This window comes from Heteronotia binoei, chromosome 1, assembly GCF_032191835.1.
Source record: "Heteronotia binoei isolate CCM8104 ecotype False Entrance Well chromosome 1, APGP_CSIRO_Hbin_v1, whole genome shotgun sequence".
NCBI classification, from domain to species: domain Eukaryota; kingdom Metazoa; phylum Chordata; class Lepidosauria; order Squamata; family Gekkonidae; genus Heteronotia; species Heteronotia binoei.
The window spans coordinates 141,056,567-141,081,814 of record NC_083223.1 but is presented as its reverse complement, the minus strand read 5'-3'; the positions used below and the strand labels follow the sequence as shown (position 1 = coordinate 141,081,814).

At 41.1% G+C, this 25,248-nt stretch overlaps 1 protein-coding gene across 1 annotated transcript in view; it reads left to right on the top strand.

Moving 5' to 3' along the window:
• Nucleotides 1–19,032, top strand: part of LOC132573849 (pre-mRNA-splicing regulator WTAP) — a 30,187-nt gene extending 11,155 nt beyond the window's left edge. Inside the window, exons 6-9 of the mRNA XM_060241730.1 lie at nt 570–697; nt 2,528–2,706; nt 8,488–8,642; nt 17,843–19,032. Of these exons, the coding sequence (XP_060097713.1) occupies nt 570–697; nt 2,528–2,706; nt 8,488–8,642; nt 17,843–18,429 (1,049 nt within the window). The 3' untranslated portion in view covers nt 18,430–19,032. The remainder of the gene's footprint in view (nt 1–569; nt 698–2,527; nt 2,707–8,487; nt 8,643–17,842) is intronic.
• Nucleotides 19,033–25,248: the final 6,216 nt, after the last annotated feature.

Genomic DNA, 25,248 nt, shown 5'->3' with positions numbered 1-25,248 from the left:
AAGATCTTGTGCCATATTTAATCTGGTGTTTTTTAAGTTTTGTAAACCTCTGTTTTTGTTACAAGTGACTAACATGGCTACAAACATAGGAAGAAAAACCTTTGTTAGAAAAAGGGCAGAGATATTTAGCTCCTGCAAGCAGAAAAAACAAAACATGTTCACTTCCGCTGCCTTTCAAACCACAGTATGCATGACTCCAAGGGAAGGATACACCACAGTACTAGTACAGAATTCAACATTTGTATAGCAGAAATGATATTTCCTTAGTAGAGAGGGGAGCATAGGATAGGGGGCTATTCTTTCAGCGCTGCCACATTCACCCAGCTTTTCTTGGTGTGGAGCTCTTCTGTTTCTTTCTTCCATCCTTATGGGTGACTTGAGCCAATTTAAAAAGGGAACAGCCGCCCTGAGTTCATTTGGAATGGGCGGGATATAAATGGAAAGTAAATAAATAAACATGAGGAAAAGTTTTGACTAACTTAATATTACCTTTTCTTACTCAGAAAAATTGGTGTATTTAACACTTTGAAAGGCTTATACTAGTAATTTTTTTTGCCATTTAAAACTAGCCAATGATGTAACTGGATTGAGAGAATCTGAAGAAAAGCTGAAACAACAGCAGCAAGAATCTGCTCGAAGGGAAAATATCCTGGTGATGCGTCTAGCAACTAAGGAACAAGAAATGCAGGAGTGCACTGTAAGTAAAATTGTTTAAATTTTGGGGAGAAAAAAAAGTTTGTATTGCCACTAGCTGTTTACTTAAACATCTGTATAAATTAAGAAATTGAACTTTAATGCCTAGCTGTGGGTGATGTTGACAAGCAGGACTGAAATATCATGGGTTTCTTGTGTGGATCCCTGTTGCATATTGGCACTCAGTGCTTCAGCAGGTGTTTCCAGGTCCTAGCTCAAGATACAGTGTGTGGATGGATTTTGTCCCCTTGCATTTAAGTATTGAAAGTACTGAGAATGAAGCTTTACTTGTCAAGTAGAACTTTCCTGTCTTCCCCTTTCTGCTGCAGCCCCAAAACTGCCCTTGGATTTCAGGGTACTTCCAGGAACAAGTAAAGGGGTCTGTAAAGGGAGAGCATTATCTGGTTCTTATATGAACCAAGGTTCTTTTGTAGTTGTGAAATTTACCATTTATATAGCACTCTCAATGTCATTAACATCATTTCAATACAAAAAACTCTGTACAGTTTGTGATTATTAGCTTATTGAAGGGTGAAGCTGTGGGACAGAGATGGGTTGGTTTGAGGCAATTTAGTGAATTTGTGATCCAAATGAAGTTTGAACAAAGTCTCCCAGTGCACAGCTCAGTCACTTAGCTGTTATATTAGCCACTAGGATTTTATCTCCAATTGAAAATTCTGTATTTATTTGGACATTTGTTTATTTGGATACTCTTCCGTTCCAAATAATCCTCAGAGTGGATCATAGCGATCTTTTTTAAAAAAACAACTGTTGGAACTGTTGCTGAAAATGGGATGGGTGGAATAAAATCTTAAAAACTATTGAACTCCCTGTAGAGAGGGGCGGGGGATATCGTTTCATTTTTTCCTTATTGCTGTAAAGTTTAATAGAAATAGCATATTCCCGTTCTCCGAGTTTTCTGCCTCCCAGCAGCAGTAGAGGTCTTGAGGAGAACCAATTCTTTGCATGTCAGAATGTCTACTTTAAATTTCATACTCAGGGCTCTTGTAGTGCTTCAGTAGCCTACTGCTTAGGGATAACATATATTGTGCAGCCAACTGTGTCTTAGTAATAGCAGTAAATATTAATGTGCGTTGAGGGATGTCTGTGTTGGAGTTAAGTGGAATTATCTACCAAGATGGTGCTCAGTCATCTAAAATAATTTTGAAGTGTTCATATTGAAAGCCATAGTACTTTCATTCTATCAAGAGAGATAAAAACGGATTTTTAGAATGTCAGTTTTGTACAAAGTACCAAGTTACTAATTTGGTCAGATTCTCCATGGAAATCCTTTTAACCACCTGAATTTTTATACAGGTAGATATGCTAAGGTGAAAAACTATTGACAGCATTAAAAAGAACGTGCTGCAAGCCAAGTAGCTGCTTGTATTCAATGCACATTAAACTAGAGTTAGGTCAGTTTAGCTTAATTTAAAAGGTAAAGCTTAAAGTGAATGATAAGTATAATGTCTGCATTATATATATATACATGTATATATATATGTATGTATATATACACCATATAATGTCTGCAGTTTTCAAATGCATTTCTTTTTAGAAGATACAGCAAAGGTATGACTGTACCATGTTTAAATGTTGAGGACTTGGGTTTTTTTTAAGGTATCTTAAACAAGATCTTCAGTGATTGAGCATACAGAGGATTACACTGCCTATAGAGCATGTTTAGTGATTAAAGTTGGATTTATTCTCAGCTGAGGGTTCAGTCCCTGTTCAGAAAAATCCTAATTATGACAATCTTAAAGACCGTTAGAATAAACATGGGCTCATGCAGTGTTATAAAAGCAGACAATCATTTTTCTTTCCTTTTATGCAGAATCAGATCCAATATCTCAAGCAAGTCCAGCAACCGAGTGTTGCTCAACTGAGATCAACGATGGTGGATCCAGCCATCAACTTGTTTTTCCTAAAAATGAAAGCTGAACTGGAACAGACTAAAGACAAACTGGAACAAGCCCAAAATGAACTGAGTGCCTGGAAATTTACACCTGATAGGTAAACAAAACATACTCCCCAGTCAAGACTTCCCTGACAGAGAATGCTTTGGTGGGACAACCACGTACTCGTTTCCACACCAAGACTCAGACGTTTTGAGCCAAAAGCCACATTCTTATACTGTCCAGCTTGTAATGCTTTATGTAAACTTACCAGATGAACCTTGTGTTTCAGCTTTTTCTCTCCCTTTGCTTCAGAGGCCTGATAGCGTCGGACTATTCTGAAGAAGTGGCCACCTCAAAAGTGTCCTTTCTAGAACATGTAGACGTTTGCAAAGTGGTTCTATTTGAAGAAAATAGAGAGAGAAACAGAAGTCTAAAGTCTGTGGCACACTATGTCTACAGACAGTTTGGAGGAGAACCTAGAGATTTTAAATCATGAATTGACCATGTCAAATTCAAGTAAAACCTAAAAATGGAATATGCTTCGTTCTTAAACCTAGTGACTTAGAGACTGATTAAGTCAGTTTTGCCATTAAAACTGTGGACTTCCTCCTTGTTCACTGAACTGCTGGGTCAATACTCAATGAGGTGAATTTTGCTTAAAGATATTATTTGATAATCAGCTTTGAATAGCTGTGAAAATATGCAAACAGCCAGTATGGGTTTTCTTAGTATTTGGGCTCCATAGGACATCAGCGAACCTTGTTATTATGGTTTTTAATAACAAACTGTTCTGTGGATGGCTGGTGATATGTGAATTCGTAAATCTAGTACTGTATGAACGTTTAGCTGCATATTAAGTACGTCTTTTACACTGTTGAACAGACATGCATATGCTTGATCACAACTAGCATATATTTTTAAAGTAGTTGTGATTATTTAATTTCCATTCAAGTTTTATCCTAAGGAAATATTTGCAGACTCTATAAGGTGCATTAGTGCAGTTCTGGTCAGTGGTGGTGTGGGGCTTTCTGCAGGCCATTGTATATCTGGCTTTTGTTCTGCACTTCTATATTACATGTACCTTGAAGTAGTTCTAATGCATAGTGCAGGGAATACTGCCAGTTTTACTGTTGTACGAAGTCTTGTGGAGTATGAATCTAAAAGCAAAGCAAGCAGTCTAAATATTGTCCTGTTTTTTTAATGCTGTTGAAGGTAATTGTTAGCATCTTACTGATCGGTATAAGTTCAAAAGAGTGCTGCCTCCTTATCCCTTTTGCCTTGTCCCAATTTATTACCAAAGCTAGTACTATAGGACAGCTTAGGGTAGAGAACTCTGACATTGTTTAGACTGGCGTAATATTTGTATTTTTAGCCAATTTCTGTAGTTTTAGTGAGAAAATTCATTATTTCATAGGTTAAATTTCAGAAGAACAAAAATAGCCAACTTGCTTGTTCCTGCATTCCAAATAATGGCATTCATTACGTATGATTTATATTTAAGATATTTTATTATATTTAAGGTATTTCAAAGTAAATTTTAGCTCTGCTTTAGGTCGTCATTGCAGAATACAAAATATGGGTAGTATGTGAATCCTTTTATCAATTAATTGATATATATCAAAACAAAACATAATTCATAAAAATCCTTGTCTGAAAACTACTTTCATGTGATGGTGTAGAAGAATATTTTAAAGATCTAGCATCAAACAGAGGTAAGACTTTCAAAGTGAAAACAAAAAACAAAATCTCCTTGGTATGTTGCAACTGACTTTGTAAATCTTGCTGAATGTATTATCAGAAAACCATTCTTCGTAGGTCTGTTAATTGTGGTATGTCGTACAGATTTTTTTGTAACATCCAGGTTAACCAAATTATTCCATGTTTAAATATGGAATGGTAACTTCTATATGTTTAGGTTCTAAACAAGATCTTTAGCTGAGAGTAACTCTTACTGTGTTTACTTCAACTAAACATCTGCAGAAATGTTCCTTCTGGAATGAGTCTGACAAATGTGGCATATATGCCCACCTAACTTTAAAAACAAAGAATTGGTGTGAAGTTGCATTTCCTTAGATTTGATCTGCCTTACATTACACAGTTGAATTGGCTACATTTTTGAAGAACCTAGAAATGGATCTTTAATGTTTCCCTTTCAACGTATATTTCCCTTAAATCATTTGCTTTTTTGTATGTGTTATCACAGCACTTCTGACATATTTGAAAGTGTTTGTGCACTCTTCCACACTATTAAAGTGACTATAGAGTGACATAATGTATAATTCTGGTGTTTGCATAACACTTTTTGTGGGTTGATTTCTTTTGTCAGTAAGTTCTTAAAATCCTAATCTATTTCAATAATTCTAATTATTATATTGCATTGCCCTTGCTGACAAATCTCTTGAGTGTTGTAGGGGGAAAATACTGAATTTTATAGTACCTTGTGACTTTCACAGACATTGTGCATACTATATCTAATGGTGATTTTAACAGAAACAGAGATTAATTACTTAACAGTAAATGTTTTAATATACCTCTTTCATCTATATACACAGATTTGTTAGAATAGTAGTGCTTTTTTCCCTTTCCACAAGGGAAAAAATAACAAAGGGGAAAAAAACTTAAAATCCATCAACTAAGTAAGATTTTTTTTATATAAAGGGAAAAAACTCACAAATACAGGACAAAATTATAACTGTGGTGACAAATGTACACACAAGTTTCTGTAAATCATTTCCAAATATCTAAAAATAGGTTCATAGGCAGTTGCTTTCGATATACCATGTCTTCAAATGTTGGTAGAGTTCTAATGTCCTAAATCCACTGATTTACAGGAGGTGGGATTTTATCTTTCCAGTGTTTTATTGAGTGTCTTAGCCTGTAGTAAGGTCATGGAGGGTCTATTTCCATTGACCATTAGTTAGCCTGCAAGAGATGGACAGATAGAATCCTCAAAAATCAATGGATATTCTATCTAATACAAAACTGATATGAATAATAACTTCTTCCCAGAAAAACCGAATGACTGGACATGCCCAAAGCATATGCTTGAAGGACACATCCTGTAAGTTGCAAATTAGTAGCGTTTACACAGCAGTATTGCTGCTCTGATTCCTATTATATAGTTACTTAGATGCTATTCTTCCCTCTTTCATCTATTTAATATTATAACAATATACAGTAAAGTTTCTTGGTCATTAAGTGTGCCAAATATTTGATAAATTTGAATATGAATGTATTATAAGCAACAGTTCATATTGTGTGGAACTTAAGTGCCAGAAAATATTGAACAGAACATGTTTCCTGCCTCCTCCTACACTTCTATCCCAGTAAAGTCACATTTGAGGATTGGAACTTTAAACAGTGGTGTCAGAGGTTGGGGGGGCCTGCAATGTGAAGGGAATGGCAAAATTCAGGAACCCTCTCCCCTCCTTCTAGCAGTAGATGAGGCTTCTGCAGGGAAACTTTTGCATCTTAAATCTAAGAATTGAAATTTTGTTGTGTATAGGCTTGAAAAATATTCTGATAATGGAGAAATTATTGGGGTTCGCAAATCAAAATCCAAAGCATAATACAGCTGGTTTTGAGCCCAGGTGGGCTTTAGCCTTTGCTTTTTATTTAGAACAGCTTGTTATGACACATGGTAAAATTAAAAGAGTTTCAAAAAAAGTAGATTACATGTTGTGGATCCTGGTTGATAAGAGTTTTTAAAAAATCACTAAGCTAGCATAAATCCCTTCTATAAGCCTAATCAATCAACTGTTTCAGTACCATCCATAGGTTTCACTAACTTTTAAGGGTCACATTGTACCCATTTTCTACACAGATATCTGGTCCATGCTGATAAACCAGGTGTAGTATCCCACAAGGCATAGCAAATGCTTGTTTGTATTTTACCGTATGCACCTGTATTGAGAAACCATGATTTGCTGTAGGTTCCAGATTTCTGCAGCAAAATAGGTGTGCAATTTTCACCCATTATGTTTTTTGTATATTGAAGTGATACACACAGAAAAATTCCTTGCACAATGTAGCCCTGTCACTTACGTGCACTAAAAAAAATCTTCAGAAGTCTTCTGCGTACTGGCAAAATACTGAGAAACCGTTATCTTATCTGCTTACAATTTTTGATAGGTACTCATGCATTTGGAAGAATCAAGGATTTTACATGGAAAACAAGTATAACTGTATCGCTTTGATTATATGAGATCTATATGGTTCAGCTTCAAGAACTTACTGCTATAACGAGAAAAAATGGTGAAATAAATGGAAGCCCCCTTTATGAACAACAACATTTTAAAGGGGGGGATGTTTTAAAATAATAAATGGGACAGATGATATCTAGTACTCAGTCTTATTCTGACATTTTTGTTGTGATGGTCATTAATTTGTGTTTCTCAAACTTGCCCTGACACTGTTCTCTAATGTAAATTCTGAAACTAAATTTTCTTTATGTTCCTTTAGTGAGAGAGGGATATTATTAGTTCATTATTAAGCTTCAAAAGTGGTGGAAGATCTGGTTGCCATTTTATTTCTTAGCTTGCCAACAAAATTGAGTATTTGAGTGTACGAAGCTTCCTCATACTTTATGAGACACTGGTACATCTGATTTGTCTGGCAGTGGGTTTCCTGCATCTCAGGCAGAGGTTTTCCCAGGATTCCTGCTTGATTGTTAACTGGAAGTGCTAGGGATTGAATCTGGTATCTTCAGTATGGACTGTCTACTACTGCCTTCTTTTGTTGAATGCCAAGTCAATATAATGTCATAAAATGTTTGAAATGCATTTGAAAAAATGAAATATTCATGTCTAATTAGCTTGGCTAAATTGAAAAATATGTTACAGTGGATTTTGAACAGCTTCCTTGGTCTCAACAGATTATATAAAACCAAAATACACATGACCACACACAAAGTTTGCATATGACCCTAAGAGTTTGTAACAGTTTTTTGTACCCTCTTGCATAAAAAGACAGAAACCACCTAGCACAGTAATTGCAAATTATTTATACCCTAGAAATATCCCAGACAGTAGCCAGAGTCTAATATAAAGTAGCTCTCTCTTGCTGACCCTTTGCTCTATGTGCTACAGTGCCCCTAGCCACACCTGGTAAGTCTAAGTTGTTATGCGCTGAAATGTATACAGTAGCCCACTCTCCTGGCCCCTATGTGTAACAGCAATCCTACTGATGGTAGCCTTCACCAGGACAGGGGTAGGCTGGGTAGAATTCCGCTAACTTGCTGTATGCAAATTAGATGCAGACAGATCATAGCATATCAGAAACTGGATTATGTATTGTAATATATGCTTAAAATAGGGGCAGCATACATTGTGAATCAAGTTGGAGGATAAAGGTTAAGGAAGGATACAGTATGGTGTATGAAGAGCTTCTATTCTATGAATGGGAGAAACTGGCTTATACACCACTTGCTTTTCCTACCGGTTGTCTGTATTTGCCTTCCTAAATTTTTGCTCTTTCTGTCCTAATTATGTGCAGGTAGACCAGTTGGTGTTGTGCAGTTAGTTCAGCACTTTCATGCAACGTAGCATTAGAGTCATGGGATTATGCAGGTATTCTAGTAGTTCTAACTAAAATCTTGAGTATGCAGGTGAAACTTTTTTTCAGTGCACGCAAGTCAGAAAATGCAACTGTGTCCAAAACACTCTTCTCTCACTCCCTTTTCCCTGGGAGCACAGTTTAGACCATTTTATGAAAATTATCTAATGTATATTTAGAATTGCAGTGGTCATGTTGTCATAATTAATGCCTAGATCACTTGATGAGGCTGTAAGATTCTTTACCATGAGACTTGCAGAAATACCATTTCGTGAGTGCTTTTTAAAAGGGAGAGGAGATAATTTTGTCTTCGTTTTGTGATAGATGGCTCTTTCCTTTACAGCCAAACGGGCAAAAAGTTAATGGCGAAGTGTCGAATGCTTATCCAGGAGAATCAAGAGCTTGGAAGGCAGCTGTCCCAAGGACGTATTGCACAACTTGAGGCAGAGTTGGCTTTACAGAAGAAATATAGTGAGGAGCTTAAAAGCAGTCAGGATGGTAAGGGATTTTTTAAAAAAGAAAATAGAGAATTGCCTTGTATTTGTGTAGGTTTTATTAATTCATGTTATGGTACCAGTATTAACTATTCATCTGTGCAAGCATTCTGGGGGGAAAGGGATGTACTCCAATGTCATGCTGCAAAATCTCAAAACAAGCAGCACAAAATAAGTACAAACTTCTGTCAATAGTTGTTCCATATGGAGATAAATATTATTTTCTTTTAACGTATACAACAAACTGATTAGCATCTGAAAGGGAGATGCTGTTCTCTGGGTACACCTGCTTTCTGAGGTGAGGCAGATAGTGACAAGCTCAGTTGCCTTACTGGTAGTGCCCTGTTTCTCACTTCAGGGTTGCTTTGCACCACATTTAAGGGCCAGGTTTGCTTTGTTCTGTATTTGTTACTCCCTGCTCAGTGTTCAAATCATAAAATAGTCCAGGCAGGTTATGAATAAAACTTGAAATAAATGATAGTACAAATCAAAACAATAATTAAAATTAATCAGTACTATTAAAATTATTTTAACAATCCAGTGTCCTTCAGACATGATCTGGGATTCTGCAAGAGGACTCGTAACAACGATGCCAGTCACAGCTTCTGATGAGGGAATTCCATAGTTCAAGTTCTGTGGCTGAGAAAGTTTTGTGTTTAAAACTTCATTGGGTTGTTTAGCTTGATTGCTGCTGATCTTCTTCGTGGTCTCTGTGCTTCACACTCATGGGGTAGAGCACCTGCGCCGATCCCCAAATTGATACCTAAAAAGCCTGGGATTTTTTCGTGCTCTGCCCCAGCGGGCATGCGCAGGCGTCCCAGTACGCATGCTCGCTGGTGCCAGCGCGAGGATCCCGCCAGTTCCTTTCTGACGGCTGCACTGAGAGGTCTCCTTTCGTGTCCCCGGTCGGTAAAGTAATCTTCGGATTATTTCTTGTTGTATATAGCCTGTTGGTTGTTTTCGTAGTGTAGTTAGCTGTTAGATAGTTAGTGTTGTTTTAAAAAAAAAAATGTTGGACTTTGCCCTTTGGGGCCCCATTTTTCCCCTCAGAGTTATTCCTGTGTGGGTTTTTTCCTTGGCGTCTATGGAAAGGCGTTTGGGTTTTTTTAAGAGGTGCCATTCCTGTGGAAAGAAAATTGCCTCTTCTGATGGCCATTCCCTCTGTCTCCTCTGTTCGGGTGAGGGACATCGTGTTGATTCTTGCTCGCACTGCCTGAGTTTTTTTAAACAGACGCGCAAGAATCGGGCGGCGAGGCTTTTGGCCGCGTTAGTGGAATTGGCACTTTGTCCTCAGAAGATGGCGTCGGGCCCGTTGGTACCGATGGGAGAAGCCACGGCCCCGACGGTCACATCGGCCGATACATCGCCGATCAGGACCGAGATGCCGGTCGAGCGTAGGCGTTCCACAAAACAAGCATCTGAAGGGTCAGTGGACACCCGAGCTAAGAAGCGTCGGAATGATTCGGGGACCCGATCATCCGTACCGAAGGTGAAATCCAGGGAGAAACCGAAGAAGAGATCATCCCGCACTCCTTCCCCTTCTTGTGAAGCTTCGACATCAATGCCAGCTGCTCCACCTAGAAAGATCTTGGCGTCCCCGCATCGTAGCCCTTTGCAGCAGTTGCGTCTATCTGCATCGGAGCAAGAGATCGACTTTACTCAGCGGTCCCACTCTTCTGGGTTTCGGCGTCGGAGTGAGAGCGAGGTAGAGGTGTCGGTACCGATGGAACCGTCGGCACCGTTGGATCAGGCGAGGGGTCGGAGAGAGCTGGAACCATCCACCATAGCTCATCGCTTTCCACCGCTTCCACCGTGGGATCATCGCCAGTGGCCTTCTCCCTATGCCTACCCATACCAGCCGTACCAATGGTACCTCCCTCGTGAATTTGCTGACTGGGACCAGCAATCCAAGGCGTCTCACACGTCGAGGCTTTCACAGCACTCTAGGCGGCGTCCATCGGCATCGGTGTCCATCCTGCTTGAAAGACGCGGCGTGGTGGTGGAGGAAGTCCAGCCTAGGTTGTCGAGGTCGATCCGATCACCCGTCAGAGTCAACGCCGGTGCTCATAGAACACTCCTTGAGGAAAGAGTCTTCATCGTCGGACTCCGAGGTCGGTACCGACGATCCAGACAGGGCTTTGGAACCTTCGCCAGTGTCTCATACTGCTGAGGATCTTCCCGTTTCACCATCGGAGGATCTGAAGTCGTATGGGGACCTGGTCAAGAGGATGGCACTCTCCCTCTCCTTCCCGGTGACACAACCACAACCCATCATAGACGATACCGTATTTGACATCATGCAGTGGGATACGTCTACAGCAGTTGCCCTGCCTGTCACGAAGGTCATCTTACTGGCGGTGAAGGAGCCCTGGGCGAAGCCAGCTTCTACATCTGTGTCATCGAGAAGATTAGACCACGTACCACGTCCAAGAGGCTGGTGCCGAATTTCTTTTCACCCACCCGAAGCCAAACTCGGTGGTCGTATCCTCCTCCTCAAAGGCCCGCAAGACTCACTCTTCCCCACCAGACAAGGAGGGAAAGAAGTTGGACAACGTTGGGAGGAAGTTTTATTCTGCTGGAGCGCTGGGGGTAAAGGTATCTAACTATGCTGCTTGCATGGCTAGATACCAATACTCAGTGTGAGAACAACTCACCCCCCTCCTGTATTTCCTGAGCGAGGAAAAGAGGTCTGCTGTAAAGAAGCTGCAGAAGGAAGGCTTTGTTGTAACCAAGCAACAACTGGCTGCAGCAAAGCACATGATTGATGTGTCAGCGAAGATGATCGCATCGGCCGTCTGCCTCCGCCGCCACTCATGGCTTAGGTCAACGGCCCTCCAGCAAGACACCAGGGCTTTCGTGGAAGATCTGCCTTTCAAGGGCGAAGTTCTCTTCAGCTCGACCATGGACAATGCTCTTCAGGAAATGGATAAGAACATAAAGACCTCCAGGAACCTGGGTGTCCCGGCGTCTTCCAGAGCTGCCAAACCAAAACAGTGGCATAAACCCTGGTCCAAGAAGCCATATCAAAAGTTTTCCCCGAAACAGCAGTGGAGACCTCGCTCTGCCCAACCTGAGAGTAGGTCCCCATGCAGGGGCAACAACAGAAACCGATACACTTCAGCACAGATCACTGGCAAGTCCAAGGGCGCTCTCCCCCAAAAGCAGGGCCTTTGACTTTCTAGTAGCACACGTCACCGTCCCCACTTCTTCTATCTGCCTCCGCCCATTCCTGTCGGCCTGGGAGTCTGTCTCTACGGACAGGTGGGCGCTTTCCATCATCATGGAAGGCTGCAAAATAGACTTTGCTCAGATTCCAAACCAATCTGTGGTAATCACCACACCCCCTTCCCCACCTCTGCTGGTGGAGGTGAGCAACCTCCTACACAAACAAGCCATAGAACAGGTCCCGGTGGAGGCCAGAACGGGAGGCTTCTACTCTCGTTATTTCCTGGTTCCCAAACGGGATGGGGGTCTGAGACCAATCATGGACCTTTGGAATCTGAACAAGTTTATTCTGTACCAGAAGTTCAGAATGTCCACTCTGCAAACAATTCTGCCCTTCATCAACCAAGGGGACTGGATGGCAACACTGGACCTCAAGGATGCCTACTTCCACATCAGCATCCATCCTGCGTTCAGACGTTTCCTTCAGTTTGTAGTAGGTTCTCAACACTTCCAGTTCAAAGCCCTTCCATTTGGTCTGTCCACTGCACCTCGGGTGTTCACAAAGATGATGAGCCTTGTGGTGGAGTCGAAAGAGTTTGTCAGACCATATTGCCACCACTTTTCGTCTTCTTCACACCTTAGGTCTGCAGGTCAATTTGGAGAACTCTCATCTTACTCCATCACAGACAGTTCAGTTCGTAGGGGCTTTGCTGGATACGAACCTTCACCGTGCCTTTCTGCCTCAGCAGAGAGCGATGGACATCATCAATCTTGTCAAGCTTTTACAGAGTCGAAAGTGGGGCATGGCGCAGGAGCTGCAGCAGATGCTAGGGCTGATGGCAGCGACTACAAGTGTGCTGCTCTTTGCGAAGTTGAGGATGAGAGGCCTACAACTTTTGTTTCTTCGACAGTTTCAACCATTAAGAAACTCACCTCGGAAGAGGTTTGTGATTCTACCTGTGACACTCCGAACACTGCAGTGGTGGAAATCAAAGGACAACATTTGTCAGGGAGCTCCCTTCCACTTACCTGCAACAACAGTGACGATCACAACAGATGCGTCTTTGTGGGGCTAGGGGGCTCATGTGGACTCTCTGTGTGTGGGAGGCCCTTGGCCTTCTCAATTGTCATATAAATTACCTAGAACTGCTGGCAGTTCACTTTGCTCTTTGGTCCTTCTGCCCCAGGGTGGCAGGGAAGCTTGTTGCTCTGCTAACAGACAATACTACTGTCCTGTGTTACATCAACAGGCAGGGAGGGACAGTCTCTTGACGGCTCTGTGCGCTGGCACTGGAACTGTGGTCGGAGTGCCTGGACCACAACATCTTTGTGAAGGCTGCGCACCTCCCAGGGGTGCTTAATCTGCAAGCAGACTCGCTGAGCAGGGGTGCAGCTTCCCCGCACAAGTGGGAGATACAGTGGCGCTTCCTTCAACCCGTGTTTCAGCTCTGGGGGTACCCTCAGGTGGATATGTTTGCCACAGCCAGAAACCGGAAGTGTCCTCTGTTTTGTTCCAGAGGGGGCACGGATCCAGAGTCGTTGAGAGACTGTCTGCTGTTCCCGTGGGAAGGTCGGTTCCTATATATGTTCCCACCTCTGCCACTGCTGACAAGAGTTGTCAACAAGATCGCAAGAGAAAGACCATGCTGCATCCTGGTGACTCTGTGGTGGTCTCGGCAGAACTGGTTCCCGATCTTGCTCCAACTGGCGAGGGGGGGGTCTTCTACCAGTTTCCGGTGGAACCGGACCTTCTGTCAGTTCAGAACGGGCATGTATTCCATCACAACGTGCCTCACCTGAAACTGACAGCGTGGTTCATTGACCCTGTGAGTTCTCCAGCAGAGTCCAACACGTTTTCCTGAACAGCAGGAAGCTGTTGTTTGTTGGCAAAGAAGCCATTGCCTGGGCCCATTCACGGACACTCTACAAGAGCGATGGTGACATTGGTGGAGTTCCTGAAAGGCGTTTCCCTGACGGACATGTGCAAGGCTGCCACCTGGTCCTCTCCGCATGCTTTCATGAAGCGGTACGCAGTGGATGTGCATGCTCAGCAGAGGACTCGTCTGGGAGCTGCGGTGCTGCAAGCTGTCTCTTCTGGTTGATTGTCTTCCCGCCTCCAGGTATGTCTTGCTTGCTAATCTCCCATGAGTGTGAAGCACAGAGACCACGAAGAAGATAGACAGGCTGCTTACCTGTAACTGTAGATCTTCGAGTGGTCATCTGTGCATTCACACTACCCGCCCTCCTTCCCCACTGCTGACGGTCTCCCTCCAGTGGTCAGGAAGGAACTGGCGGGATCCTCGCGCTGGCGCCGGCGAGCATGCGTACTGGGATGCCTGCGCATGCCCGCTGGTGCTGAGCGCGAAAAAATCCCGGGCTTTTTAGGTACCAATTTGGGAATCGGCGCAGGCGCTCTATCCCATGAGTGTGAATGCACAGATGACCACTCGAAGATCTACAGTTACAGGTAAGCAACCTGTCTTTTTAAATCCATCTTTAAGATTTACCCTCTAGCTTTTAAAAACTGCATGTTATCACTTTTTAACTGTGGGCTTTATTAATGATGAAATTAAAGTGTATGACCAGTTTTGATTAATCTAGATAATTGGTATAGAAATGCTTTTAAATATATGAACTACTTGGGTGTCCAAGAGTTCTCTGTATTTGTTACGTGAGCAGCAGTTTTCATTGCTGTATAGCAAGAGACTTGAAACAGTACAATTGCAAAAGCATGTTGTGATACAATGGGCCTGCTTTTCAAATAAGGAAAAATATTGTAAAATCCTACTGAAGCAAGACAACCTTTGGGTACCTAAAGTAGCTTTCTGGTGCCTGACCACTGTATGGTTTGTAAATTCTGCCATGTCCCAGTTCTGTTTATATTTTAAAAAGCCATATATAGTACCTAAAAGGACAGTTCCAGATTTAAAGTGAGTATTAAGCTTTTGCTTGTATATGAATGTTGTCCTTGGCTTTATGTTGTTGCATGATTTCAGTAGAGACATCCAGGGATTTCATAAGATGCTGTTTGCATTCCAACCACTATATACTGCAGTTCATAGAATTTTTTTTTAAGTACCAACAGCATGGAAAGGCATCTTAGGTGACTTCCTAATTACTTTGAAAGCTTTTCATCAGAAATTGTTCTTTGGAAAGGTCTTTCCTTTAATTGATCGTGACTGGATATTTCAAGATTTTTGGTATTTAAGTAAATGTCCATATTGTTAGAATTTTTTATATATTGAATCCAAAAAACATTGAACTATTCATTATTTTTATTGAGAATATTCCAAGTATGTGTCTGACCATAATTCAGAAAGGTATTTGAGAATGAAACCTCAAAACCTGCCTCTTCAGTTATGCCCTTTCTTAAAATATTCAGATGTCCAAGGGGTTCATATTTGTATTATTGTGCAATCCAGTTGAGATTTCAGGATAATTTTAAATTAAAATAGATAATTTAAGCAATTTTACATTCTTTCTGACTATTGTCGCTTTGTGAATTTATTTTGATCAGTGAAAGTGAGTGATTTAATTATAAATAGTGCTCTGTTATAATTGAGGGGAGGAGTATACCGGAAATCTGCCAAAGAAGTCTGTATTGCTGCACTGGTATTGAATAGAGGTGAAGGCTCGGGGGAAAATACTAATGGAAAAAATAGAGAGATTGGGGAGCCCAGGAGAGTTTTTAATGAGTGAGAGGTTCTAGTATGGATGAAAGCATAATATGAAAATTTTATGCAACACAGTCTCAGTCTAGAGCAGTAGCCCCCAACCTTTTTGACACCAGGGACTGGATTCGTGGAAGATAATTTTTCCACAGACTGGTGGGGAGGCAGTGCTGGGGGTTTTGCCACCCCAGGCTGCCCCCCCTGCCCACACAACATCCCTGCCCTCAATGGGGGGGGGGAAACTGGGGCTGTTTCTGCCCCCTCTCCGATTTAAAGACCCCCGCTGATCAGTGGAGGTCTATAAATGAGGGGTAGGCTAAGGTCACAGCAGTGCTGGCTTGAGACCCAGGCAGACGAAAGAGATGGTGTGGCCTCACTCCGAGGCTGCCTTCCCTGCAAGGGGAGGCAGCCTTGGAGCAAGGCCGTGCCACCTCTTTACTCTGGGGATGCTCTGCCTCGCTCCGCGGCCCAGTGGCTAGCAGGCCATGGACTGGTACTGGGCCATGGACCGGTGGTTGAGGACCCCTGGTCTAAAGCATAGACAGTGATTCTTATATATATACTATAGATATATACAACATTTTCAAGATGTTTACTGCCCACAAGCAATATTTATTTATTTCATTAGATTTTAGATTGCTCTCCCCCTGCCAGGGCAGGGTTCAGGGCAGTGTACATGATAGTGAACTCACAACATATATAATAAAAAGTTTAAAACAGTAAAAACACACCAATTAGCCTAAAGATGGCAGCAAAAGATACCAATAGTGCCACTACTTCACGGGGTGGGGGGAGGGAATGGGAGTGCCAGAAGGCTGAAACCTCCGTGTCCTCAATCACATGCATGATAAACTACTGAAGTGTTCAATGTTCTTATCGCTATGATGTTTAACTCACTATTTAATTATGTTGTCATTACTATTTTGACTGTTTCTATTCAAATAACATATTTAGGTTTGATAGAAAATCTGTGTTCTTCCTTCCAACATTTTTTCTACCTCTGAGGTGGCATAAGTTAAGATACATGGTACAGCAGTGCATAGCACTTTCTAGTACATTTGCAGTTTTGCTTATAGAAAACTAAATGCTTTTAAAGAGCATTAAACATCAAATAGTAAAGCTAAGTTATAAGTGATGTATTTTATATAGATGGAAATTCCAAAACTTGTGCCACTTCCAAGAAGACCCTGTACATATATTATCTGCCAAATGTTTGAAGATATTAGGAAATAAAGCAAGGTCTCTCCAGATGGTTCTTGGTGTGCAGGCAGGCTCATTGTATATCTGGCACTCCATGAGTTGCTTTTCTCCCAAACCGTTTGGTTTATAACGAATATATTAAAGTGATTAAGTGCACATGCACAGGCCTGGGTTTTTTTTTACTGAAACCAGGGATTCCAGTGAACCTATAGTGAGAGCCAGTTTGGTATAGTGGTTAAGTGTGCGGACTCTTATTTGGGAGAACTGGGTTTGATTCCCCACTCCTCCACTTACAGCTGCTGGAATGGCCTTGGGTTAGCCATAGCTATTGCAGGAGTTGTCCTTGGAAGGAGAGCTGCTGTGAGAGCCCTCTCAGCCCCACCCGCCTCACAGGGTGTCTGTTGTGGGAGGAGAAGACATAGGAGATTGTATGCCGCTCTGAGTCTCTGATTCAGAGAGAAGGGCGGGGTATAAATCTGCAGTCTTCTTACAGAAACAGTTTCTTTCCTATAAATACAAATCAGTGTGTTCATGTTTTATATTTCAGTCAGTCTCAGTTTGTGTACCTGATCCCAAAGTTAATACATGAGCCTTTTTAAAAATAGAAGTTATAATAGAATTATAATCTAGAAAACTAGAACAGCCAACAATTTAAGGGAACTTAACCAGAATTGATGAGGGAGGAAGAGGCGTATAACATAATTTCAGACATAATTATAGTGGCAATAGATATTTTCTCAGATTGTATGCTGTTGCAAAATTCAGATCTAGGTACAATTTTTTTACATGTGGATTTGCAGAGACCTTATTGGCTTGGAGTATAATCCTTTTGCTTCCAGAAGGGTAAGTCTTCAGTATTTTTGCTGTTGGGTTGAGCTGTATTTTCCTTTGTATATAGGTACATTCAGTCTACCCAGTTACTAATTGTAGTGTCCTTGCAGCAGGACTCTTCAAGGGAAATAAAGATTATGAATTTACTTAAGAATGCTGCATCATGGTTGTGTTTGAGGGAAATAGATTATATTAATACAAGAAAGCTATTAAGTATTCATTTACTTGTTATTTATAATCAGTCTTTCTCACTTGGGACTCAAGGCTGTTATAGGTGACCATGTGATGCAGATATGAGCTATTAAGTGTGTACTCCCAATGTGTTTTTTCCATATAGAACTGAATGATTTCATCATCCAGCTTGATGAGGAAGTAGAAGGTATGCAGAGTACCATTCTAGTCCTACAGCAGCAACTGAAGGAGACTCGCCAGCAGTTGGTTCAATATCAGCAGCAGCAGCAGTCACATACTTCGGCCCCAGGTACCAGCAGGACTCCGAATTCTGAAACCACAGATCAGGGAGAGGCTGTGGGCAAAGACTGCAGTCGTCTGGCTAATGGACCAAGCAATGGCAACTCTTCCCATCAGAGGATATCTGGGCCTGGTTTTTATAGAGAGGGAAGTGGAACAGAGGATGATTTTCCACCTTCACCAAGCAATGGTAATAAGCTTTCCAACCACTCTGAAGATAGAACTGGCAGAGGATCTGGTAGCTATATAAATCAACTCAGTACTGGGTACGAAAGTGTAGACTCTCCCACTGGTAGCGAGAATTCTCTAACTCACCATTCAAATGACACAGACTCCAATCATGATCCTCAGGAGGAGAAAACAGTCAGTGTGAAAGGTAACAGAACTGCGGGGTCTCGTCATGTTCAGAATGGTTTGGACTCAAATGTAAATGTACAGGGTTCTGTTTTGTAACATTTTTTCTGCAACATTTTTATAGTGTCGTTAAAATTGGGAGAAGAAACTGTCCAGAACTGTTCAAATTAGTGCATATATGTCACAAATCTGCCTTTGTGGGTTTTTGCTTCAATACCTCTGCCACTTCTGAAATTTTAACAATTACGTTGAATGTTGCTAAAAGGAAGTTTGTGTAGGCCCAAGGTATTTTTTGAGTTAATGTGAAGTTGAAAATGGAATTTATTTCCAGGTATAACAAAATGATGTCTGTACAAATTTGTGTATATCTAGAACTTGTGCTGTGTAAGGGCATTCTTTACTCATACTGTTATAACACTCAAAATTGTCATAATAGCTGTGGGTTAATGACTGCCATGTTTGCCCAGTACAATAGTTTTATAACTAAAAAGAACTTGGTGAAGGAGTCCTGTAGTAGTTTGTGTTCCAGTTTTGCCACATGCATTTGTGTGTTCTCTTTAGGTGACCGAATGTTTAAGAATTTTGTGTGCATAGTTACTCAGTTTAAGAACTGTTGTATCCTGTTAATGCATATTGCTCTGTGACTCCAATATTATCTTACCTGTACTGACCAAACCTAAATAAAGATTTTTAATAATGTAATTTAGTCCCTATGTATTTGTCCTGTGCATATACTTTATTTGGGTTTCCCTTTTTCTGCCTATATTGGGATCTTTATTGTAATAAGAAAATACATCTATTTAGAGGTCAGTTTAAGATAAGCCTCATAGTGATCTTATCAGTAAATACAAGCTGCTCTTATGGGTGGGGTTGCTTTCTGAACAGTTTGAACTAGTGAAATATACTTTCTATAGTGACCATAATGTTATTTATGTACTTCATTTATACTGCAGATTTCCCCCAGTGGGAACTCAAAGCAGTTTATACTGTTCTCTGCATTTTATTCTTTCAACAATCCTGTGAGATAGGCTAGACTGAGAATGCATGACTAGTCCAAGGTCATCCAGCAAACTCCCATGGCAGAGTGGGGATTCAAACCTGTATTTCCAATACCATAGACTGACATTCACAAAACAGGTAGTTCCTCTAGAAAGACTGTTGAGTGGTCTTTGACATTTTCAGATCCAGAAACCACCTTTAACCGAAAGTGGCAGCATAGGAGCCAGTGAATTACAAGCACGTAACATCATACGTGACATTACAGTTTTATGCAACAGTTAGGGGCTGCCAGAGTTAGAATCTCTCTGGTGTCAGGACCAGGACCACAGGTAGCAGACCAAGAGAGCCTGGGACAGGAAACAAGCCAAGCCCCAGGAGATTTTGGGGAACATTCCAATGATCAGAATCATGGAAGAATCCCGTCCACCACTAAGGTGAGGATCTTGCTATACTGCTGTTCCTGCAGTGCATGTAGATAACAGCAGGATAAGTGTCATCGATAAGGGCTTATGATTCAGTGGATCAATAAGGGCTTACAATTCATTACAACCCCTGTGAGGGTCACAACCCATAGGTACAAAACCACTGTTGAAGGTGCTAGTGTAATACATTACTGAATGTTCATTATTAAGCTCAGGATAAATTTACACACCACTAGAGCAGGGGTGTCAAATGTCTGGCCCACAGGCCAGAACTGGCCCACCCAGGGCTTTAAAAAGGTCCACAGGACTCTTCTCCCCCCTCTTGTCCACACCCTTCGAAGTTCAGAGGCTGCTAAAGTTCCCAGCTCCTCCTTCCTTATCTTTGCAAGCTGAAGCAGGAAGGAATCCTGGGCTTACAAAGCTACAAAGAAAATGTGGAATGGACTTTCCATTAAGGTCTTTGGGTCCCCTGGCCAGCGGAAGCTATTGCTTCATGCAGTTGTACTCTTGTAAATAAAGGGTTGATGCTTTGAGCCAGCTTGTCTGCTCAGTAGACCTGAGAACTGGTGCCTAGCGAGTACTCTAACTTGGGAACCCAGAGCCAAAGGGGGATATTACACTGGAAAACCATTGCCAATTTGAGTAGACCCTGTGGAGGAGAAGCTTGCAATGCAATTTCATTGTTTTCCCAGGCTCAGAGCATTTTCTATTTTTTGTTTCTGTTGTGATCCTTGTGCTTTTTTCTTGATGTTTTGTTTTAAAAACTGCATTGCCAAATCCCACTATTTCCCCCATTTTAAAATTTTGCAAGAGTTTTAAGCATGTTTGTATTTTAAGTTAAAACATATTTAATGGTGTTTGTGTCCTTTACAAAGTTTATATCTCTGCTACCTCACTTTACATTTTATGACACACATGGCTCGGCCCCATATGTCAGATCTGGCCCTCCTAACAAATGAGTTCGACACCCTTGCTCTAGAAGTTCAGGTTGACTGTATAAATATTCTCTAGCACATCATATCTGGTAGAGACTCCTAGCTCTTGATGGGGTGCCAGACACTGGTGCCAACTGTCACGAGTTTGGGTGTGACTTTGGATGCCTCCTTATTGATGGAGGCCCAAGTCATGCAGATAATCAAGCTGGCATTTTCCCATCTTTGTCAAGCTCATTAACTGGCTCCTTTCTTGTCATAACTTGACATAACCATGGTAATCCATGCAACAGTCACCTCCAGCTTAGACTACTGTAACTCACTCTAAACTGGTCTACCCTTGAGACACCTGGAAACTCCAGCTGGTTCAGAATGCAGCAGTGCAAGTGCTGAAAGGAATGTCACTGATGGCACATATTCAACCAGTGCTGCGCCAGCTGCACTGGCTCTCTGTACAGTACTGAGTCAGGTTCAAGGTTTTGGTATTAACCTTCAAGGCCTTGAGTGGTCTGGGACCAATGTGTCTGTGGAACTATCTCCTCTGGTATGTCCCTGGAAGAGCCTTATGCTTTACTGATAACAACTTGCTAATGATCTCTGGCCTTAGGGATGTCTAGCTGTCTCCCACCAGGGCCTTTTCGGTCCTGGCCTGGTGGAACTTTGCTAAATGACATCAGGGTCCTGAAGGATCTTATGCAATTCCACAGGGCTTGTAAGGCAGAGATTTATTTATTATGTGAGATTTATATCCCACCCATTCTACAAAGACTCAAGGCAGCTAACAACATAAGATAAACAATATTAAAACAGTAAACAATTAGATTAACTGTGTTGGTTAATTTTATTGTGTCATCTGCTTTTAATGTTTTATATGGTTAAGTTGTTAGCCGCCCTGAGTCCGCCAGGGGCGGGCAGGCGGGATATAAATTTGATAAAATAAAAAGTGATTTAACACTGTTCCATTAGTCTTTTGGTTGGGGGCAGCACCGGTTTCTCTTATGGCTGGCACCCATCCTTTCTTCACTCCCCCCTTGGCCATTGTTTTAAGTTCCCTCCCTTCTCCCAGGAAAAAGCCACATAGTCCAGAATCGGAACAGAAAATTAATAGGATGCCAACTAGGACTGTATTTTATTCTGGTTTTTAACTCTTATCAAATTGATAGTTGAATTTTAAAGTTGTATGCTTTAGAAAGCCAGTTTGATGTAGTGTTAAGTATGCAAACTCTTATATGGGAGAACCGGGTTTGATTCCCCACTCCTCCCTCCACATCCATCTGATGTGATCTTGGGTCAGTCACAGTTCTCTCAGAGCTGTTTTCTCAAGAGCAGAGCACTCTCAGCCCCACCTACCTCACAGTCACAGGGTGTCTGTTGTGCGGAGGGGAAGGGAAAAAAGATTGTAAGCCACTCTGAGATTCCTTTGGGTAGTGAAGGGCGGGGTATAAACCCAATCCCTTCTTACGGCATTATGCTCTTGTACATCAGCCAGAGCCTGGCACAAGCTGGGATGAGGCGATCAATAAATAAAATTTATTAATAACCGAGTGCTACAAGCATTGTTGCAAAGACAACATTCTCCATAACTGAAATTCATAGCTAAACTCCCCTCACAATTGTGCATGATATGAAAAAGGGCATTTGGGCAAAATATTTTCTGTGGCAGAATTTTTATTTGCAGTTTTAATTCATAACTAGCATTGACTCATCAAATGCAACTGTAGTATAATTTTTGCTAAGAGTTGAATGGCTTTCCAAGAACTGCTGCAAGTAGTCAGGAGGTCTACGGAGAGCCGGTTTGGTGTAGTGGTTGAGTGGATTCTTACCTAGAGATGTAAAATTTCTGGATATTTTAAAGCTTGGAAAAATCTAATTTTTTTTGGAAAAAATCAAATTTTTGGAAAAATCGGGGGAAAATGCTACATTAACGCTTCTTTTTTCTTTTCCACATTGAAAGCCATTGTTACTTTAGGAACACAAAATATGACTATGGACAATTTTATTGGCATGAAATTGTCACAACTAGCATATTAAAAATATAGTGTATCCAAACAATTATTGCAAACAGAATTTACTTTTAAAATATTTGTAATTGTAACAAATGGAGCAACAATCTCCTGAACTGTTTACCAGTTTATGTGGAACAGACAAAAAACCCTCCACAAAACAATTTTTTAAAATCCAAATTAACAATTATTCATATTTCCTCTCCACAGTATTAAATAAAAAGAAAAAAACTCATTCTCATAGAAAGAATTGAGGGGGGAAGTGTATAGAAGGGAGTGTAGGACTAAGTTTCAATGAATGGGCATGGCCTAGAACTTGCTTGTCCTCAGTGCACGGAAATTAGAATAATGTGATACCATACATTTTTTTTTAATGATTTGGAAAATAATTGGAACACCTTGTCTTAAAATATATTATTCATCATGTTAAAATAAAATGTTCCATAATCAATTTTATTTTATTTTTTTCAATTTTTCCAATTTGGGGTGGGGGAAGGCTTCAGGAAAAAAATGGGGAAAAAAAGTTTTTTCTGAATTTTTCCGTTTTTTTTCCGGGCCTTTACATCTCTACTGTTATGTAGGAGAACTGGGTTTGATTCCCCACTCCTCCACTTGCAGCTGCTGGAATGCCCTTGGGGTTAGCCATAGCTCTTGCAGAGCTGTCATTGAAAGGGCAGCTTCTGTGAGAGCTCTCTCAGCCCCACCTACCTCACAGGGTGTCTGTTGTGGGGGAGGAAGGTAAAGGTAAGCAACTCTGAGATTCAGAGGGAAGGGCAAGGTATAAATCCAATATCTTCATGTGAAACTGCCACATTTCAGTTTGACATAGTACTAGAGCAAGCTGCGTGCATATATTTACTTCACAGACCAACCTTGCTGAGACGTAAGGTGGACAATACTATGAGATGTCATAAGGTGTTAAATAAACAATACAATATAACTGGGATTGCAGAATTAAAAAACTGAGTTCTCCTGATTTTGTTCATAGCTCATAGCTGTGTTACAGAAGCATCCACATGGTTTACCGCACACTTTCCTGGTTTTGTCAAAAATGGTAAACCTTTGCATTATGAAGAATATTGTTGATCCATCAAAGCCACAGTTTTGGTAAATCATGGTGAACAATCACCAGAGTTTGGAGTAGGATGAGATTTGTTTTTTATTGTTTTAAGTGTTAGGTATTCTTGGCTTAAAATGAAATCTGAGTCTAACACTTTTTAAATGGAACTTAATGGCCTTCATGAATGTATGCTTTTGTGTGTAAAGAAAATTCTGGAGAAATCAATACAGAGGTTCTTGTTGCTTATAATGTGATAGCAAGTCAGGGACCAACAAGTTTCTCCAGATTGTAGTCCATGGATACCTGTGTGAGCTTCCTATTCCTGCTTTACACTACCATCCTTGTATAAATTACACACTCTGCTGACCTAACCTTGTGTGCTAACATGGCAAGCGCCATGCTGAACTGGCCATTATTACAGTGTTGCCTGGCTCTGGGCTCCTCTATGTTGTTATCCATTGTCTTACTCCCATGAATCTACCCATAATTACTTCAGAATGGCTTTTGTTGGAGACTGTAAAAAGGACACTCCTGAGGATGTAAGTTCTACCAATTATTATTCTGAAATGTGTTTCCTATCCTATCTATTGGTTAGAATATATCATCTATTGTCTTAAGTTTGTAAATATGTGAATGAATCAAGCAGTTGGGCTCTTCCTGTTGACTTTGGGTTTTAACCTTCAATTTGAATTTCCTCGTTATAATCTCCCATAACTATTCTGTAAGCAGATTCTTTAGACCAGGCTATACTTATAAGTGGGAAAGTAAATGTGGGATCCATCATTTCAGACTGCAGCTGGGGTCTCATGAATAAATGCTTCATTGAAAATTTGTATATCAGGGAGGAGGATTCCAGTTCAGCTTTCTGGCCAGTATGCTCATTTGCTTAAGAGAGAAATAACTGCTTTCTTAAGAAACTTGCTCTATTAATAAGCTACCTGCCTGCAAAGTAAAACAATGCAATAGATACCTTGGGTCATTGTAAGAACTAGAACCAGGTTTCATAAGGGTACTTAGCAATCAAGATCAGTTTATCTTGCCAAAGTGCTTTTGTTTCTTTTTATTTGAGGAGGGGAGGCATTATGAGCCCCTTTTCTGCTGACTCTTCCTTAACAGGTCTGACTTCCAGCTTCACTTTAAATCAGAGGTATTGAACTCATTTGTTATGAGGGCCGGATCTGACATAAATGAGACCTGATTGGGCTGGGCCATGTGTGTACCTATTTAAGATTAGGTAGCAGAGATAAAAACTTTATAAAGGACATAGGCAAACACAACAAAAAAAGCCCTTAAAACATTCTTAGACTATTAGCATTCGTTGGTCTTAAGGGTGCTTTCTTTGTATTTCTCCCATGGGATCCAGGAAACTGGACAAAGAAAGCTGTGGCTCTTTCCTTCCGTCCCCAGGAGACCAGGATGAGGAGGAATCTCAACCAATAGAAGGAAGAGAGGCTTGGTTCAGTAGCTCTGCTGTGCAATTGAGAGAGCCTAGCAAAGCAAGC